This window comes from Petromyzon marinus, chromosome 41, assembly GCF_048934315.1.
Source record: "Petromyzon marinus isolate PM22_M1 ecotype Great Lakes invasive population chromosome 41, UKy_Petmar_22M1.pri1.0, whole genome shotgun sequence".
Classification (NCBI taxonomy): Eukaryota; Metazoa; Chordata; class Hyperoartia; order Petromyzontiformes; family Petromyzontidae; genus Petromyzon; species Petromyzon marinus.
The window spans coordinates 11,450,654-11,471,261 of NC_133707.1; the positions used below are offsets into that span (position 1 = coordinate 11,450,654).

Here is a 20,608-nt window from a genome sequence, read left to right on the forward strand (position 1 = left end):
TGTGAGCCAGTGTGTGTGTGTGTGTGAGCCAGTGTGTGTGTGTGTGTGAGCCAGTGTGTGTGTGTGTGAGCCAGCGTGTGTGTGTGTGTGTGTGAGCCAGTGTGTGTGTGTGTGTGAGCCAGTGTGTGTGTGTGTGTGAGTCAGCGTGTGTGTGTGTGAGCCAGTGTGTGTGTGAGTCAGCGTGTGTGTGTGTGTGAGCCAGTGTGTGTGTGTGTGAGCCAGTGTGTGTGTGTGAGTCAGCGTGTGTGTGTGTGTGTGAGCCAGCGTGTGTGTGTGTGTGAGCCAGCGTGTGTGTGTGAGCCAGTGTGTGTGTGTGTGAGTCAGCGTGTGTGTGTGTGAGCCAGCGTGTGTGTGTGTGTGAGTCAGCGTGTGTGTGTGTGTGAGCCAGTGTGTGTGTGTGAGCCAGTGTGTGTGTGTGAGTCAGCGTGTGTGTGTGTGAGCCAGCGTGTGTGTGTGTGTGAGCCAGCGTGTGTGTGAGCCAGCGTGTGTGTGAGCCAGTGTGTGTGTGTATGAGTTGGTCATGATGCTGGCACCTGATCTGGAGTGATTGGAGGGCATGGGCCAGATCAGATCAATAACAACGGTAGGAGGCTGCTAGATTTTTGTGCAGCCCATGTGCTTGTAATTACCAACACGCTGTTCCGGCATCGGCGCATCCACACAACATCATGGATGCATGCCGGGTCCGAGCAAGAACATCTGCTGGACTACATAGTAACAGACCAGTGGATGCGAGCCCATGTCCTTGACACCAGGGCCTACCGTGGAGCTGATCTGCCCTCTGACCATCGACTAGTCATCTGTAAGATGCGCCTGCCATTCTTCCACTCCGGTGGTGGGTGTACACCCAGGACCCCATTCCAACCTAAAGTGGCCTGGACTCAGTTATCTGATGAAAGTTGCAAGCGAGAATTTCATCATCGCTTGCGGCTGGGATTGGCATCGTCCCCGACTCCTCCTGATGTCGAGGGTAAATGGGCGAGGTTTAGGACTGTGACTCATGCAGCTGCAATGGCTGCTTTGGTTACACGGTCCAGACCTCCCCAGAGACCCTGGCTGACAGAGGAGGTGTTCAGGATGGTTGAGAAAAAGCGAAAGGCCCACTGTCATCGGCTACAGAATCCCACGTCAGAGAATGAGGAGGCTTACCGCAGCCTTCGCTCGGAGGTTCGGAGAGCCGTGAGGCGCTGCAAGGATGGGTGGTTGTCGCGGGTTGCTGAGGAGATGGAGTCTGCCTCAGTGGCCCGTGATCACAAATCTCTATTTAACTCCATCAAAAAAGTAACCTGCAGCGCCACACCTATTACCATCATTAGGGGAAAAAACGGTGATCCAATCTCCGACCCCCAGGAACAGGTTTGCAGATTTGCTGAGCATTTCTGTGAGGTCCTGGGGGAGGGAAAATCCCTCAGCCAGGCAAACATCATGGCACAAAGTGAGGATAACCCTGCTGAGGCTGCGGTGCCTCAAACATTGGAAGAAGTCACCCCCTGTGAGTGGCTGGCTGAGGTGCCATCTGTTGAGGAAGTACTGAAGGCGATCCGGAGTCTGAGACCAGGAAAGGCAGCGGGCAGAGATGATCTCCCAAGCGAAATGCTGAGGGAGGTTGGCGTTTGTTCACAGACTGCCCTATATGACAGTTTGGACCACTGGACGGGTTCCGCAGGATTGGAAGGATGCCCTGGTGGTCCCCCTTTTTAAGAAGGGAGACCTCACAGACTGTAACAACTACAGGGGCATCTCACTCCTCAGTGTGCCGGGAAAGGTCCTGGCAAGGATTATTCAACATCGCCTTGCCAGGCACGCTGAGGAGAGGCTTGCAGAGCCCCAATTCGGTTTCAGGAAAGGGCGGTCCTGCACAGATGCCATATTTTCTGTCCGTCTGCTACAGCAGAGGTGTAGGGAATTTCAACAAGACCTACATCTCTGCTTTATTGACCTGGTCAAGGCCTATGATACCATCAGTAGGCCTGGGCTCTGGGTTGTTCTTCGTGCTTTTGGAGTACCTGACCCTCTGCTCACGATCATTAAGGACCTTCATGATGGTGAGCAGACCCGGGTAAAACTACGTGGCCGGGAGTCAGAGCCATTCCCTGTACACCTTGGGGTGCGACAGGGATGTCCTCTGGCTCCCACATTATTCAACATCTATTTTCACCAAGTAGTTCGTGAAGCCTTCAATAGCTGTCCCGGGGGAATCTCCATATGGTTCAGATATAATGGGAGGCTGATCGATGCCCGGGTGCGGTCAAGGGATGGCTCCCTATTGCTCAACCACGTTATGTATGCTGATGATTTGGTAATAGCTGCTCATTCAGAGAAGGAGTTGGAGACGCTGCTGCTGAGACTGGAGCGTGCCACTAAGAGGTGGGGTCTTACCGTCAGCCCCACCAAAACTAAGCACCTGCCTGGGTATTTTGTACCATCGGACACTCCACCCCCACAACTCCCAATCGGTGATGGGGCAGTTGTGGAGAGAGTGGAGAGTTTCCCATACCTGGGCTGTGTGCTTATGACCGGCTCCAGTTTAACAGCAGAGGTCTCACTCCGAATCAGTCGAGCGGCAATATCTTTTCATCGGCTGCGTAACGCTGTGTGGAAGCTACCTGGTCTGTCGCTCCGCACTAAGCTTCAGGTCTTCTCGGCCACGGTCATTCCCTCCCTTCTCTACGCTTGCGAAACGTGGAGCCCCTTAATGGAACATCTTCGCCGGTTAGAAACATTTAGGCTGGCCTGCCTACGATCCATCCTGGGTTTAACCAGACTGGATTGTGTGAGGAGCTCACAAATCCTTGAAGGATCTGGGCAAGGTCCCATCGGTGAGCTCCTCCGGCTGGCAAGGCTGCTTTGGCTGGGTCATGTAGCCCGCATGCCCAGCCACCGCATGCCGAAACAACTTTTGTTCGGCCGGATTGAGGGGACTAAGTGGGCGTGGCACGGACTAGAGAAGAGATGGAGTGATGTGCTACAGGAGGACGTGGAGCTGAGTGGACTTGCCGATGACTGGTACCAGCAGTGTCAAGATCGGCCTCTGTGGAGGAGGCTCGTGAAGGACGCTACTGGGCAGTTGGAGGCAGTCGCCCTCCAACAACAACGGAGGGCGGAGGAGCGACGCTCAGAACAACGAGCGGAGCGCCGGGTGGCTAAAGCACAGCAGGTTGGCACAGTAGGGGGCACAGGTGGTGCATCAGCCAGTCATCTCAGTCAGTCGACCCGTGGCACCTGGGTCTGCCCCGTGACCTCCTGCCAGCGGGCGTTCGACACTTCACGTGGCCTCAGGGTGCACATAGCCTGGCACAAGCGCCGTGGTGACGTCAGCGCCACTTAGTGGCGAATGGCGGTTGTTGTTGTTGTGTGTGTGTGTGAGCCAGCGTGTGTGTGTGAGCCAGCGTGTGTGTGGCCGCTGGGTGGTGCTAGGCACACACTCGTCTCTCCTCGCTGGATAACCGCAAACGCAAAAAAAACATTTCATTCACCAATGCAGGAGGGGCAGTGCTGCTGCTGCCGGTTTTTGTTCTACCTCAATGCAAACCCCACTCGCACCGTTCATTAACTGAGTGGGTATTTAAGAGGCAACCCGAGTGAATTTCCCCGCACTTGCGGTGTGAAAGCCGTCCCTCGTTCTTGTCGACTCCCGTCGTTTCACCCCATGCCCTTTCTACATGAGCATCAGCAAGGCGCTGACCCCCGCACTATAATAGAGGACTCGTTTAAGGCTTTAATCAATCTATCAGAGGGATCTGAGAACCAGGGGCTCAGGTTTAAATGCCACCGGTGTTAAGCATCATGGCCATGGATACAACTCTGCGTGAAACCGGTCTCTGCTGGCATTATTGTCTTTGAAACAGTGTGTTTTGTCAGTCTGTCTAAAGCACCACATCAGAGTCTGGTATGTTAATCTACCGTCTAAAGACCCCACCAGAGACTTGGCAAGTCTGTCTCCACATATAGACAGCCTTCCCCCTATATATGGACAAAAAAAAGGCCAGACACAACCCGTATACATACTTGTATATGTGTGTGTGTGCGACTGTATATGTGTGTGTGCGCGAGCGTGAATAGTGAGCCCGGAATGTGGAGTGCCACAGAGACAGGAAGTGGTTGGGGAGGACACCGAGAGTGGGGAGAGGGGGTCTCCCTGAGGCCTCCCTGAGGCCCACGAGGTTCAACGGAGGAGGGCGGGCATGGGGTAGGGGGGCACCCAGGCGGTTATTGACGGCGTCTGCTCCGCCCCGCTCACAGACGCCGGCGAGCTGTTTTAACCTCTGACCTGTCCGACATTGGCACAGCCCGGGGGAGGCTAAGGCCACGGCATCAGTCGAATTAGGCTAAGAGGTGTATGACGGTAGCTTAAAATAACGTTGTAATTGTGAATTAAAATGTTAAGGTCACGTTGCGCTGCCATTTAGAGTTTGTCGACTCATAATTGGAAGGCTGCGAGCATCAATTCCCAGACCGGATCGGCCTCTCGTCCCCACCCCCTCCAGGGGAAGGATAAAACGAGTGCCACTTGACAGAAGTCATTGTGGGGAGTCAACTGTGACCGTCCTACAGAAGGACTGGCCCGTTGAAATAGGACGACAGATGTTCCACAACTCGCTCTGGGCCACTTCCATGTCCATTTGAGTCTGAGTAAAAAAAATCCTCGCCCGGTTTTGACATATTTAATATCATATTCTTAGTTTTTTCGGTAAAGTCACGTTGAAGAGAAACAACAAAATAACAAAATATATATAAAACAATAAAAAATTCTCACGACGTTTCGACCATAACTCAAACGGTCATCATCAGGTGTGTCGGTTTGCATAAATTTATTTTGAAAACGGCATATTTATTTATATATATATAAATAACGTTTGCGTCACGCGCAACGATGGCAGTTTGCCAGGACTAGTCCATCTATTTTTTGAAAGGAGGAGGGGGGAGACGAAATTTGTTTTTATGTATGCTGTCTGAAAGGCACTGTAAGCGTGAACAATCAATCAAGAACTGAAATGATTTATCAAATCTTTCCAATGATTGCTAAGATAGAATCCATCTTCTCGGTTGAAATTGTCTCTGTGTTTGTATATGTGGATAGCCTCATGAACGAATCTCTCATGGAAGCCAGATGGCTTACAAAGAACCTCCGTCTTGGAAAAGTCAATGGCATGTGAGCCTACTGAATTAGAACAATGATCTGCTACGGCCGAGGTGTTGGTCCTACCGTGTTTAAGGTCTGCTTTATGTTCACGAATGCGGTCCGAGATATGGCGTTTGGTTTCTCCAATGTAACTACTACCACAGAGGCAACTTAGTTTGTAGACACCAGGGTATTGTATGTCCGGAATCACATCTTTTACAGACGGAACCAGATCACGGATTTTATGTAATGTGTTGAAACGGACCTGGATCTTGTGTTTATTCAAGATTTTGGAGATCTTTTTTGTGATCCCAGCAATGTAGGGTAAAGTGATGGTTTTGAAAGGCTCCTCAAGAGGGTTCTTCTTCATGGTTTGAGTGATAGCTTTGCGGATTGTATAGTCGGAGTAACCATTAGCCCTAAGAGCTTGGTGTACGTGCTTGAGTTCACTGCTTATGTGTTCCTGGTCGGATATGCATTGGGCTCTATGATACAGAGTCTTGATGAGAGAATTCTTCTGTGATGGATGGTGGTGGGAATCCGGTTTCAGATAAGCATCCATATGGGTAGCTTTCCTGTAGACAGAGTGGCTCATTGAACCATCAGGTCTCTTTTTAATTAGGACATCCAAAAAAGGTATCTTGCCATCTATTTCGACTTCCATGGTAAATCTGATGGCTGGGTGTATGGAATTGATGTGGTCGAAGAATTTGTCTAGAGCAGGCCGGCCATGTGGCCAGATGACAAAAGTGTCATCCACGTACCTCTTCCATAAGGTTGGGCGCAGAGTGGCAGTCTGGATGGCGTCAGTCTCAAATTTCTCCATGAAAATGTTAGCTATAACTGGAGAAAGGGGGGAGCCCATTGGGGTGCCCTCAGTTTGTTTGTAGAAAGTTCCATTCCAAGTGAAGTATGTATTGGTTAAACAGTGTCTCACCAGGGGGGGTACCTCAGTGTTTAGTCCTTGATGAACCAAGTCTTCAATGATTGCAATGGTGTCAGGTACAGGAACCTTGGTGAATAAGGAAACTACATCAAAACTGACAAGCAGGTCGTCTGGGGACAGGGAAATACCCTTGATTGTTGATACCAGGTGAGTAGAATTTTGTACCGCAGAGGTGGTCTTTCCAGTGAAAGGACGCAGGATTTCAGACAAAAAACGAGCTAGTTTGTAGGTGGGGGAGCTGATAGTAGAGACTATGGGACGAAGAGGTGTATCAACTTTATGTATTTTTGGTAAGCCGTATAATCTTGGTGGCCTGGCAGCAGAAGGTTTCAACGAAAACTGTTTAGATTGATCAATTAATGCGGTTGAATCAGAAATTATTTTGTTGGTTTGTGTGACGAGGCTGTTGGTGGGATCTCTTTTTATTTTTGTATAACTACCATCGTCGAGTAATTCTTTAATTTTGTTGTTGTATTCTATTTTATCCATGATAACAGTAGCATTGCCTTTGTCAGCTGAGAGAACTACAATATCATTCCTCTTTTTTAATTTATATAATTCAAAACGCTCATCTTTGCTGAGGTTGCTAGCTGGCATCTTAGCGTTTTTGAGGGTTGCAGCGATTTCAGATCTTGCTACGTCTGCAGCGATGTGACCCAGGCCCCTGAGAGCAACGTCTACTTGGGCAATTATATCATTAACTGGTATGTGTTTAGGTGTGACTGCAAAGTTTAGACCTTTAGCTAAAACGGATTTCAGACCATCGGAAATAGAACTGTTACTGCGATTAATTACGACTTTATTAACGTCTAACTTTTTGGTGTGTGGGTCCGGTCTTTTGTTTAAGAGGAGGTTAAATTTGGAAATCAGGTTTTCCTTACATTTGGTCGACATAGTAGCAGCTGAAGAGGCAGTCATATTGTCTACATGTTCCCAATCCGATGTGGACATTATTGCCGTCAATGATAAGTGTGATTTGTAGAGTGTCTTGTCTAACTGATCTAGTTCTGTGCGTATAAGTCTGATTTTTTCTGAGATAAGAGCTAAGCTAGTTTTGAAAAGAATTCGTTTCGCATTAGAAGAAGTTACAGTAGCAGAGGTGAGTGTAAATGCGATTGGTATTACCCCAGAGTCGCGGCATCTCTTCAGGAAGGTGAGAGACTCGATCAGCTGAGCTTTCTTATCCCGGAGTTTGTTGAAAGATCTTAAAGTTATGTGAAAACCCTCCCCGTAGAGGCGATTAAATTTTGATTTAAAGCTTTCGTGACTGCAGTAATTCATATTCTTAGTTTTTTCGGTAAAGTCACGTTGAAGAGAAACAACAAAATAACAAAATATATATAAAACAATAAAAAATTCTCACGACGTTTCGACCATAACTCAAACGGTCATCATCAGGTGTGTCGGTTTGCATAAATTTATTTTGAAAACGGCATATTTATTTATATATATATAAATAACGTTTGCGTCACGCGCAACGATGGCAGTTTGCCAGGACTAGTCCATCTATTTTTTGAAAGGAGGAGGGGGGAGACGAAATTTGTTTTTATGTATGCTGTCTGAAAGGCACTGTAAGCGTGAACAATCAATCAAGAACTGAAATGATTTATCAAATCTTTCCAATGATTGCTAAGATAGAATCCATCTTCTCGGTTGAAATTGTCTCTGTGTTTGTATATGTGGATAGCCTCATGAACGAATCTCTCATGGAAGCCAGATGGCTTACAAAGAACCTCCGTCTTGGAAAAGTCAATGGCATGTGAGCCTACTGAATTAGAACAATGATCTGCTACGGCCGAGGTGTTGGTCCTACCGTGTTTAAGGTCTGCTTTATGTTCACGAATGCGGTCCGAGATATGGCGTTTGGTTTCTCCAATGTAACTACTACCACAGAGGCAACTTAGTTTGTAGACACCAGGGTATTGTATGTCCGGAATCACATCTTTTACAGACGGAACCAGATCACGGATTTTATGTAATGTGTTGAAACGGACCTGGATCTTGTGTTTATTCAAGATTTTGGAGATCTTTTTTGTGATCCCAGCAATGTAGGGTAAAGTGATGGTTTTGAAAGGCTCCTCAAGAGGGTTCTTCTTCATGGTTTGAGTGATAGCTTTGCGGATTGTATAGTCGGAGTAACCATTAGCCCTAAGAGCTTGGTGTACGTGCTTGAGTTCACTGCTTATGTGTTCCTGGTCGGATATGCATTGGGCTCTATGATACAGAGTCTTGATGAGAGAATTCTTCTGTGATGGATGGTGGTGGGAATCCGGTTTCAGATAAGCATCCATATGGGTAGCTTTCCTGTAGACAGAGTGGCTCATTGAACCATCAGGTCTCTTTTTAATTAGGACATCCAAAAAAGGTATCTTGCCATCTATTTCGACTTCCATGGTAAATCTGATGGCTGGGTGTATGGAATTGATGTGGTCGAAGAATTTGTCTAGAGCAGGCCGGCCATGTGGCCAGATGACAAAAGTGTCATCCACGTACCTCTTCCATAAGGTTGGGCGCAGAGTGGCAGTCTGGATGGCGTCAGTCTCAAATTTCTCCATGAAAATGTTAGCTATAACTGGAGAAAGGGGGGAGCCCATTGGGGTGCCCTCAGTTTGTTTGTAGAAAGTTCCATTCCAAGTGAAGTATGTATTGGTTAAACAGTGTCTCACCAGGGGGGGTACCTCAGTGTTTAGTCCTTGATGAACCAAGTCTTCAATGATTGCAATGGTGTCAGGTACAGGAACCTTGGTGAATAAGGAAACTACATCAAAACTGACAAGCAGGTCGTCTGGGGACAGGGAAATACCCTTGATTGTTGATACCAGGTGAGTAGAATTTTGTACCGCAGAGGTGGTCTTTCCAGTGAAAGGACGCAGGATTTCAGACAAAAAACGAGCTAGTTTGTAGGTGGGGGAGCTGATAGTAGAGACTATGGGACGAAGAGGTGTATCAACTTTATGTATTTTTGGTAAGCCGTATAATCTTGGTGGCCTGGCAGCAGAAGGTTTCATGAGGCTATCCACATATACAAACACAGAGACAATTTCAACCGAGAAGATGGATTCTATCTTAGCAATCATTGGAAAGATTTGATAAATCATTTCAGTTCTTGATTGATTGTTCACGCTTACAGTGCCTTTCAGACAGCATACATAAAAACAAATTTCGTCTCCCCCCTCCTCCTTTCAAAAAATAGATGGACTAGTCCTGGCAAACTGCCATCGTTGCGCGTGACGCAAACGTTATTTATATATATATAAATAAATATGCCGTTTTCAAAATAAATTTATGCAAACCGACACACCTGATGATGACCGTTTGAGTTATGGTCGAAACGTCGTGAGAATTTTTTATTGTTTTATATATATTTTGTTATTTTGTTGTTTCTCTTCAACGTGACTTTACCGAAAAAACTAAGAATATGAATTACTGCAGTCACGAAAGCTTTAAATCAAAATATTTAATATCCTCGCTTTCCAAGATCGGAGTCCACCGAGATTTGTTTTTGCTTTTGCAATAAAAGCCTTGGACAGCAGTACTGGCGCAGTAACAGATATTTTTAATCAACTGCTACTTTTTTCATCCTTAACTTGATGTTCTAAATTGGCTTATGCTTCCAAGATATTATGGCCTGATGTCCAGCCACCGGCACGCTTTGGGTAACTCCCCGTAAGGTATCACCGGCGGCTGCGGGAAGTCACCATTGGCTTGGCAATCGCAGCGACCGCTAGGGCCACGCATTTCCCCTAAGAAAACACAGCGAGACGTCCGATGACGGACAGAAGCCAGGCTCAAGAAAACCTCCAGGTTTATTCCCCCACGTCCCAAACGTCTCACCCGTACCCTCCACAAACCCCGTTCGCCAAGACCCCATCCGAGTTTAATTTCAAAGAGTCTGATGGATCTCTGACCCCAAAGCTCTCGCTGGCCAAACCGTACCAAAGCTAGCATTGCTTCCCATGACAAAGATGCCCCCTTATAGACTTCACAGACTTTTGGGGTAAGTGTTGTTCGCGAGCACCGATGAAGGTGGCCAACACTACGCCCAGCTGGCCTTGTCTCCAAAGTGGTAATGTTTACGCACCGCACCAGGTACTCATTTGAGGCTGAGTGGACCTAGGGAAGGCCCAGAACCGGTTCAGATAATCATGACTGGTGTTGACCGAGAGCAGGAAGTGAACTCGGGTTGCTCGGTTCGTAGCACGGCACGCTAACCGTTTCATTACCGCTCCCCACAATATACACTGTGTGTGCGCGTACATGCACACGCGTGTACATGCACACGCGCGTACATGCACATGCACGCGCGAACATGCACATGCACGCGCGTACGCATATGCACATACACAAAAGCGTGTGCACGCACACACACGCCGGAATTTTATTTAGACATTCCGCAAGGGTGACCTCCAACTCCAGCAGCTGTGCTGAATGGAAATGTTTGATTCGATTCGATGTGATCCTTGCCAACGTAATGTTATTTTAACACCCGCTGCAGATGAAAAGAAAAATAAATAATGAGCGAGTCATCCCTGTAAGCTTTCTCTCCGGTGAATGATCCACCTCACTTCCATTGATTTATTTAATGCAGGGCTCTTGCAGCTCAGTGGCAATTGTTATTATTAAATTACCTTGTTTGGGCGTTAGTTTCAATCCGATGGTTGGGGTTAAAAGACGGCATTACGACATAATGGCTTCGTTTAGCAAATCGAAATTGTGGTCATGGTCAAACGTCAGCACTGGGGGGAGGCAAAGGTGGCTGAACATTCTACTCTGCTGCCCACATCGTCCCCCCCCCCTCCTCCGCATGCGTCGCGTGTGCCTCACAAACAGCACTTGTCTAAATTTCGATTTAAAGCTTTCGTGACTGCAGGGATTCATCTTCTTGGTTCTTTCGGTAAAGTCACCACGTAGAATGTAAATAAAATAATAAAAATAAAACATAATAAAATAAAATTCTCACGACGTTTCAGCCGCAACACAATTAGCCTTCTTCAGGTGAATAAACAGGTCTGTCCAGAAGACAGCGCTTGAGTGAACGCTGCCAAGCAAGGACCGCGTCTTTCAAGCTGTGTGGGCGGAGTAAACATGTGAATTAGCATGTTACCCAGCCCCACCTCTGGAGCGGAGGAGGGTGGCGGCTGGGCACAAGAAAATACCAAAGCAGAGCAACTAAGGTGCGCTGCTCTGTCCTGTGTTGCATTATAACTGTGTTATAAACTGGACTACTATACAATACAGTAGTATACCTTCCAATCTAAACTACATGGTATAATATCATATCCATAGACAAATTTCACCTTTGAATTATACAATGCGTTACTTTACACTACCCTATACTTTAGACTATAAAATATTAGACTTGTAACATTACACTGTCTTATTCTATGAACCCAACTATATACCACACTGCTGTATATTAACTATGCAATTACGATACTATATATTGCCTTATGAATTATGTTAAACATTACAATGTTATACTATTTATTATTATACCACATGCTATAAACCATATCATTAACCGTGGTGTGAGAGGTATTAAGAGGCAGTGCCAGCGAATGGACTGCAGTCTGAAGGTCACCGTAAAATACAATCAATTAAGAACCGAAATGGTTTATAACATCTTTCCAATGGTTACTAAGCCAGAATCTATCTTCTCGGTTCAAATTGTCTGTGTGTTTGTATATGTGGATGGCCTCATGAACGAATCTCTCATGGTAGCCGGATGGCTTGCAGAGAACCTCCATCTTGGAGAAGTCAATGTCATGTGAGCCTACTGAATTATAGCAGTGATCTGCCACGGCTGAGGTGTTCGTCCTACCGTGTTTCAAGTCTGTTTTATGTTCACGGATGCGGTCCGAGATATGTCGTTTGGTTTCTCCAATGTAGCTGCTACCACAGAGGCAACTTAGTTTGTAAGTGAACTCAAGCATGTACACCAAGCTCTCAAGGCTAATGGTTACTCCGACTACATAATCCGCAAAGCCATCACTCCAGTCATGAAGAAGGATCCCCTTGAGCAGCCATTCAAAACCATCACCTTACCCTACATTGCAGGGGTCACAAAAAAAGATCTCCAAAATCCTAAATAAACACAAGATCCAGGTCCGATTCAACACAGTACATAAAATCCATGATCTGGTTCCGTCTGTAAAATGTGGTTCCAGACATACAGTACCCGGGCATTTGCAAACTAAGTTCCCTCTGTGGTAGCAGCTACATTGGAGAAACCAAATGACATATCTCGGACCGCATCCGTGAACATAAAGCAGACTTCAAACACGGTAGGACTAACTCCTCAGCCATGGCAGATCACTGTTATAATTCAGTGGGCTCATATGACATTGACTTCTCCAAGACAGAGGTTCTCTGCAAGCCATCCGGCTACCATGAGAGATTCCTTCATGAGGCCATCCACATATACAAACACAGAGACAATTTCAACCGAGAAGATAGATTCTGGCTTAGTAACCATTGTAAAGATGTTATAAACCATTTCGGTTCTTAATTGATTGTATTTTACGGTGACCTTCAGACCGCAGTCCATTCGCTGGCACTGCCTCTTCATACCTCTCACACCTCGGTTAATGATGTGGTTTATAGCATGTGGTATAATAATAAATAGTATAACATTGTAATGTTTAACATAATTCATAAGGCAATACATAGTATCGTAATTGCATAGTGAATATACAGCAGTGTGGTATATAGTTGGGTTCATAGAATAAGACAGTGTAATGTTACAAGTCTAATATTTTATAGTCTAAAGTATAGGGTAGTGTAAAGTAACGCATTGTATAATTCAAAGGTGGAATTTTATTTTATTATGTTTTATTTTTATTCTATTATTTCCATTCTACGTGACTTTACCGAAAGAACCAAAAAGCACTTGTCTAGAGGGTCCGGAATGGCGCTCCGGTGACGAGAAGTTAACTACCTCGCCTGGCATACAGGAGGTCATGGGTTTGATTCATACCCTGACACCTGCTGCTGTATATTTGGAGTTTGCGTGTCCCTCTCCCCGTGGTCATGTGGATTTTTCTCCGGGTCCTCCGGTCTTTCCCTCCACATTCACATTTAGAATGAACATCACGCGTTTAAGAGAATTTGGCGGCTGTAAATGTCCACATGATAAGCCACTTCGTTGAGCTATCATTTGTGGCCAGGTCACTTCTAAAAGAGTGCTATATGGCAGAGTGGGCCTTAGCTGATAATAATTGTGGATTCTGCACGTCATGATGCGGTCTGCTGTGGTGTGACAAAGTGACGTGCCACGCGGTCAGCGTGGCACAGCGTCGCTTGCCGCGGTGCTTTACGATTTTGTACAACGCGGGATGCTGTGGGCATGGGGGGAGTACCGTAAAGTAACGCGGTGCAGGGTGGTGTACGGGATGGCATGAAATCTCTATGGGTGTCTCTGTGAGCCTGAATAGGTCTCTATGGGTGTCTGAGTCTCAATGTGTTTCTGTGTGGGTCTCTGTCAGTCTCTATTGGTCTCTATGGTTGTCTCAGGGTCTCTGAGTATGAGTCTCTCTGTGTCTTTGTGGGTCTCTGTTTTTTGTCCTTCCTCTGCACCTCCGATTGGCACGGCTGGCTACGTACGGTGCAAAACACGGTGTGGCACGGTATGGCATGGCGTGACGTGGTGTGACGTGGTGTGGCGCAGTGTGGCACGATGAGGCACGGTGTGGCGCCGACTTACTGGGCTGTGGCGTGGGCCAGGCGTGCCGCGACAGGAGGTGCGGTGAGTCCGGGTCGGACGAGGCGACACTGTCCCCGCCGTGGTCGCCGGTGACGTCGCCCCGAGCCCGCGGGCCCGGCCTGTGGGAGGAGGAAGCAGCCAAGCCACGGTCAAAGCCTCGCGTGGAGGTCACGGGGGGGGTCACGATTCGGTATTTCCACCTTTTTGTTCTTAATATAAAAACATGAACGTATATATTTTACGTTACTAAGCATACACATTTTAAGTGCACAGCTCCATCTCCGTTGCGGACGTGCTCCCGAGCGCACGTTGCAACCCCCCCTACCTCCCCTTTGGCTGCCACTCCATCGTTAACCTCGACCGCCGGACCAAGTACCCTCGCTCACCGTGACGCGCCCTGGCCGAACCCGCTCAACTTATCTCGTGCAACTTTTATTCCAACCGGGAGCTCGCTCAGAACGCATGGCAGGGGCGATTAATTCGCGCGTTGGCATGAAACCCAACTTGCGTCAACATCTGGCACAAAATTCGGCCGAGTTGCCGCTATTTTCTGCCTCTGTGGCCGTTTCGATGCCAACCACAACAACATCGAGAGAAAAAATAATGGAAAAAAGCATTTCCGCCGCGTCTCCTCCGGACGGGGGATCTGTGACACATGCACGCGTGGGGAGCGCGCGATGCGGAGCAATCACCGGTGGGGGCACCGCCGAGCGAGTGACCCTGCCAGCGCACGCGTTGTTAAGGCAGTGCGTGTTCCTATGCACTGGGCCCAATGTTTGCGCCCGCGTGTGTGTCCGTGTGTTACGGTTACGGGGAGCGGTAGAGTGTTGTGGTCAGTGCGCTGCGAGTTCGATTCCCGCTCACGGCCTAAACAAGTGACGATCTGAACCGGTCCCGGTATGGTGTGCAAACATCGCCGCTGGGGAGAAAAAGGCGGTCGGCCGTGATGCTGGCCACCCACCCCTCGTGTGCCGTGCCGGTCTTCATAGGCGCTCGCTAACAGCACTTTCCCCAACAGTCTGTTAAGGCTACACGGGGGATCTTTGTCTTCGTATTAAGGTTGAGTCCCTGCGTACCCCCTTGTGCAAAGCACATTAAGGTGGAACGCACGCGCACCAGTGCGCGCAAGTCCCACCTACATCCAAGAGATCCACTTTGTTGTCTACCGCGTGCCAGTGCGTGGTCCCCCGATGCACCAAGTGTGTGATTTAAGGCTGCGACTCGGTGGATCCACCAACCCGGGCGAGAACGTCGACATCGTGGGGTCCCTCTGCACCGGCGTGAGCTAGTGTGCATGTGTGCGCGCGCGCATGTGCGAGATTAAGGCTACGTCCCCGTTTCACCCCACCACCACTACCATGCTCCGCAATGGACTGCATCGCACGGCAGGTGCGGCTCGTCTGCTACGCCAAGAGACGATTAATAACGGCTCGCAGAGCGACGGCAGTCACCAATCCCTGACCGCGCACCGCAGAGTTGCGCCGCTGCTCACTTAAGAGCATTCTCCGACGGTGCAATTTCAGACATTCTCGTCGAGGTGAACTCCGGAAGCCGTTGGCTCGCTCGCCAACCTCGACACGAATGTAGAAATGCCGGCCCATCAACTCCCCACCGTATGGTAGAAGACGTCCTCCCCACCCCTGCCGCCATTGCAAGTGCAAGCCACCTCCTTATCACTCTGCTATAACGACTACCACGGTGATCGTTCCCATGAATCTCACTCCTTAAGTCCTCCACCCAAGTTGAGGACTGTCTGAGCAGGCCGCTTCGTCTCATCCACGCGGTGTTCCACCAACCACCCTGCACGTCACCTCACTTCTTTTGCCTGCTTTCTTCGCTCGGACGGCTCCACTTTGGATCCCCCGTCCAGCGTCTCCTCTCCCTATGTTCGCGTCGTAGGGCGCCACGGTGGCAAGATGTTAACTACCTCGCCTGGTATACAGGAGGCCATGGGTTCGACCCTTACCCTAACGCCAGTATATTTGGAGTTTGCATGTTCTCCCGTGGTCGCGTGGATTGTTCTTTGGGTCCTCCGTTTTTTTCTTCCACATTTATAATCAACATCACACGTTTAGAGTATTGGGCTGCTATACATTTCCACACTATAAGCCACTTCATTGAGCTATCCTTTGTACCAGGTAAGTGGGCCTTACCTGGTAAAATAAAAAAATGGTTTACAGCTTTACTTTATAGTAACCTTGCTCGATTCACCTTTCGAGACCGCTGTTTGTTGCTGGCCGCATGGCACTGCGGGCCTGCGGCCCCGGCGACCGCCATCACAAACCGAGTGCGCGAGGGGGGTGGGGGGGGCGCACCTGAGGGCGTCGGTGGCGGCGTGCGCGTCCCCGTGCGACCCGCCCAGCGCCAGCTCCGCCAGCGGGGAGAAGTCCAGGCTGGCCGAGCTGTTGCTGCAGCGGTCGCCGCTGTCGTAGCCGGACTCGATCCGCAGCAGGGGCCCGTTGAGCCAGTCCCGCTCCTCCTCGGCGCTCTCTGCGCACGCGGGCACGGCGATGGTTGCATGCGGTCACACGAGTGAACGAGCGAGCGTTCACACACACACACACACACGCAGGTTCTTTTGGTAACGCGCACGCACATACACGCACACTCTTTTAGTAACACGGACCCACATACACGCACACTCTTTTAGTAACACGCAGCAGCAGCAGCAGCGGTGCATGCATAAACCAACACAGCTCACGACCGCTGTGATTGCAACGCGCATCGGCAGTGACAGCTTCATTAGGGGTATTGCAAGAGTGTTGAGCGAGCAGTGAGCGAGCATCATCACCGCTCCCTCCCCCGCGTCTCTGCCACGTCACAAGGAGGGCGCACGATTGATGCCTGAATGCGAAACGTGACGCTGCGCTGCACTCTCTTGTCACTCTCCTGGCAAGATTTCCAATGAAAACGGTGCACATGGAGCCTTGCTATTGAACGCCGTCAGCTGACGGAGAACCTTGACGCCAATTGTGTCAGCGAGCACCTCTGAAGGCTCGCGGGCGGCACACCGAGTTCAGACGGCAATCGCTGCAGATGGTAGCTCCATGTAGGTATGTATGCCTGGCCGGGCATTAAGCCTCAGCTGCCGGAATAATGCATTTCGCGTGCACTCTCAGCAACATACCGAGCGCAGACACTCTGACACGCGCGCGCGCACACACACACACACACACGCATTCCACACTTAGCCTTGTCCACCGTAGGGACAGGAGCTGTTATAGCAAGCACCTATTAAGGTCGGCACTCGGCACCGCACAAGAGGGGGCTGGAGTGACGTGGCCGGCACCATCCAGGGTCACTCGATGCGAGCCGTGCAGTTCTCCGGGGTTCGTACTGCATTGGCGCTAATCACTATGCCGCTAATCACTATGCCATCCCCTACCCCGCCCCCCCACCACCACCATGCCTCCCAAACAGAACCTGCTCCCGCCGCAGGTTACACCGGGATCGTCATCTTCGAACAAAGATTCCCCCTATAGCCTTAACAGACCGTTGGGGCAAGTGCTATTAGCGAACGCCTATGAAGCCGGGCACGGCACACGAGGGGGGTGGGGTGGCCGGCACCACGCCCGCCCACCTTTATCTACCCAGCGATGTTTACACACCACACCAGGCAGAGTCAACCTAGGGGAGACCCAGTTCAAATATTCACCACTGTTATTGGTCGTGAGAGGTACTCAATCTGGGGAAGGCTCAGGACCGGTTCAGATAATCATCGCACCGCTGTTGCCCGTGAGCGGGAATCGAACTCGGGTCGCCGGGTTCGTAGCGAAGCACGCTAACGGCCACGCGACGTACTTTCCCCCGCTTTCGGGAGCTTGCCGTCGGCGTGCGGAGCCTTCCTCGCTCTCTCCGGCTGCTCCGTCTTCCCAACCACGGCGCCGTCAGCTGGACCCCCTCCTCCGCCTGCGCCGCTTCCTCCTCCACCGCCGCCGCCGCCCCCTCCGACCGAGACTCCGCCGCCGCCACCGCCGCCGCTGCTGCTCGCTCCGCTGCTGCTGCTGCCGCCGCTGCTTGCGGCGCCCGCGGCGCCGCCGGGCCGCGCGGGACTGCCCGCGGGCGGCGCCGTGGCGCCGCCGCGCTTCTCGCGCCGCTCGCAGAACACGCTGTCCACGTTGAGCGCCTCGCGGTTGGGCCGCCAGCCCCGCACGCCGCGCTGGGGCTTGCCCTCCGCCGAGCCGGACCGCGACTCCGCCTTGGCGTCGCCGCCGCTGCTTCCGCGCGGCCGCGGCTCTTTGTCGGCGCAGCCCGCAGGAGGCTTCGGCGCGGAGGGCGCGGCGGTTGGCAGGGCCGACGCAGGATCTGCCGCGGTACCGGAGCGGTGGCCGCCGCTGTCTTTGCGGGGTGGCTCCTGCGGCTGCTGCTGCTGCTTGGTTTCCTGCTTTGGCTTCTGTTTGGCGTCGTCCGACTTCTGCCGGGAACGCGACTTCTCCTTCAGAGCCTCCCCTGATTGCGGGAGAACGGGAGAGGTGGTAGGATGAGGACGGAGCGGCGAGCGAAGCCGAGAGCGATATGGAGAAAAGATCAACTTTTGTGAGCGGCTGAGCTTGACACTAATGGTATGGCACATGCAGGGGGCCACTGCCCCATCCTCGTTTGAGTTTGCGGACCGACTTTAACTCTGGTGGTTATTATACACGAACCGCTCAACTGCTCAACTCACACCCAGGTATTGCTCATCTCCATCGGTGCCCCCCTAAGCCAATGCTGCAAGATCCCCACTCCCATGGTAGGGTTCACCAGCACAGGCCAAACGTGGAAATCCACCGCGAGATAACCTTTGTAACGTCACGCGTGACGTCGCCCTGAATCTCCCGTCTATGGCAGCCGCACCTCTCTCCATCCACCCCCGTCACCCCCCACCCCGCACCCCCCGTACCGTCGCTGTGGTAGCCGGACTGCGGCGACGGGTCGCCGTCCCTGCCGACGCGCGCCGGCCTGCTCTGGCTGCGCTTCTTCTCGGCGCTACCGCCCTTGTTGCTGCGCTGCTGCCGGTTCCGCTCGTGCGATGGGGATTCTGCACCCAGCCACAGCAGAGACACCGCGGTGCGGCTGAGCAGCTGGTACAGTATGGTAAGCTCACAACACCGGCGCTTCAGAGTATCGATGGTTTAGAGTGTCGATGGTTTAGGTCGATGGTTTAAAGTGCCGATGGTTTAGAGTGTCAATGGTTTAGAGTGTTAATGGTTTAGAGTGTCAATGGTTTAGAGTGTCAATGGTTTAGAGTGTCAATGGTTTAGAGTGTCAATGGTTTAGAGTGTCGATGGTTTAGAGTGTCGATGGTTTAGAGTGTCAATGGTTTAGAGTGTCAATGGTTTAGAGTGCCGATGGTTTAGAGTGTCGATGGTTTAGAGTGTCAATGGTTTAGAGTGTCAATGGTTTAGAGTGTCAATGGTTTAGAGTGTCGATGGTTTAGAGTGTTAATGGTTTAGAGTGTCAATGGTTTAGAGTGTCAATGGTTTAGAGTGTCAATGGTTTAGAGTGTCAATGGTTTAGAGTGTCAATGGTTTAGAGTGTCAATGGTTTAGAGTGTCGATGGTTTAGAGTGTTAATGGTTTAGAGTGTCAATGGTTTAGAGTGTCAATGGTTTAGAGTGTCAATGGTTTAGAATGCCGATGGTTTAGAGTGTCAATGGTTTAGAGTGTCAATGGTTTAGAGTGTCAATGGTTTAGATTGTCAATGGTTTAGAGTGTCAATGGTTTAGAGTGTCAATGGTTTAGAGTGTCAATGGTTTAGAGTGTCAATGGTTTAGAGTGTCAATGGTTTAGAGTGTCAATGGTTTAGAGTGTCAATGGTTTAGAGTGTCAATGGTTTAGAGTGTCGATGGTTTAGAGTGTCAATGGTTTAGAGTGTCGATGGTTTAGAGTGTCGATGGTTTAGAGTGTCAATGGTTTAGAGTGCCGATGGATTATGCCGCAGGTTTAGAGTGTCAATGGTTTAGAGTGTCAATGGTTTAGAGTGCCGATGGTTTAGAGTGTCAATGGTTTAGAGTGTCGATGGTTTAGAGTGCCGAGGGTTTAGAGTGCCGATGGTTTAGAGTGCCGATGGATTAGGCCGATGGTTTAGAGTGCCGAGGGTTTAGTGTGCTGATGGTTGAGGAGCATCCATGGTGCAGAATCCCGTCGGGACACGGTGCCGATGGGTAACAGTGCTTGGGTTTTACCTGCGGCCTTGCTGCTGCCGCTGCCGCTTCCGGCGGCGGTGGCGCTCGCGGTAGCGACGCTCGCGACGGCGTGCGGCACGTCGTGCCCCGCGTTGTGGATGACCGTGGTCTGCGAGTCGGACGAGTCCGAGTGCGGCTGCAGCAGGCACTCATTGGACGAGTCCGTCTTGGAGTCGCTGGAGATGGACGGCTCTCGACCTGGACGTTCGCAAACGCGGGGGGGCTCAGCGCGGCGGAGCGGCTCGGTAGAGGAGCTCGCTGCCGGCACGGAGATGACCCGGCATGGGGGCGGCGCTGCCTCGCAAGAGACGGGCCACCGATTGCTACGCTTGGAAACTACCATCAGGGTATACACAAGGCACGGAGAGCCCGTATTTTTTCCCGCGCTCAAGCAATGCTGCTGAAATTGTGCACTCCCAGAAGGACACGTGGCTGATGGGATGTGTAAAAAGTATGTCCGAGGGTGTAAGTACGTCTGTGCGTGTTGGTAAGTCTGAGCGTGTCGGTACGTCTGAGCGTGTCGGTGAGTCTGAGCGTGTCGGTGAGTCTGAGCGTGTCGGTGAGTCTGAGCGTGTCAGTGAGTCTGAGCGTGTCAGTACGTCTGAGCGTGTCGGTGAGTCTGAGCGTGTCGGTGAGTCTGAGCGTGTTGGTGAGTCTGAGCGTGTCAGTACG

The 20,608-nt window shown here is 50.5% G+C and overlaps 1 protein-coding gene across 7 annotated transcripts in view; it reads right to left on the minus strand.

The window, feature by feature from the left end:
• LOC116950878 (uncharacterized) overlaps positions 1-20,608 on the minus strand; it is a 236,210-nt gene that overhangs the window by 10,888 nt on the left and 204,714 nt on the right. For all 7 annotated transcript variants that reach the window (XM_032969004.2, XM_076073392.1, XM_032969006.2 and 4 more), the window contains 5 exons: positions 19,937-20,134; positions 18,653-18,790; positions 17,572-18,219; positions 16,086-16,260; positions 13,771-13,889 (listed from right to left, as the gene is read on the minus strand). In XM_032969004.2, coding sequence (XP_032824895.2) covers positions 13,771-13,889; positions 16,086-16,260; positions 17,572-18,219; positions 18,653-18,790; positions 19,937-20,134 — 1,278 coding nt within the window. The remainder of the gene's footprint in view (positions 1-13,770; positions 13,890-16,085; positions 16,261-17,571; positions 18,220-18,652; positions 18,791-19,936; positions 20,135-20,608) is intronic.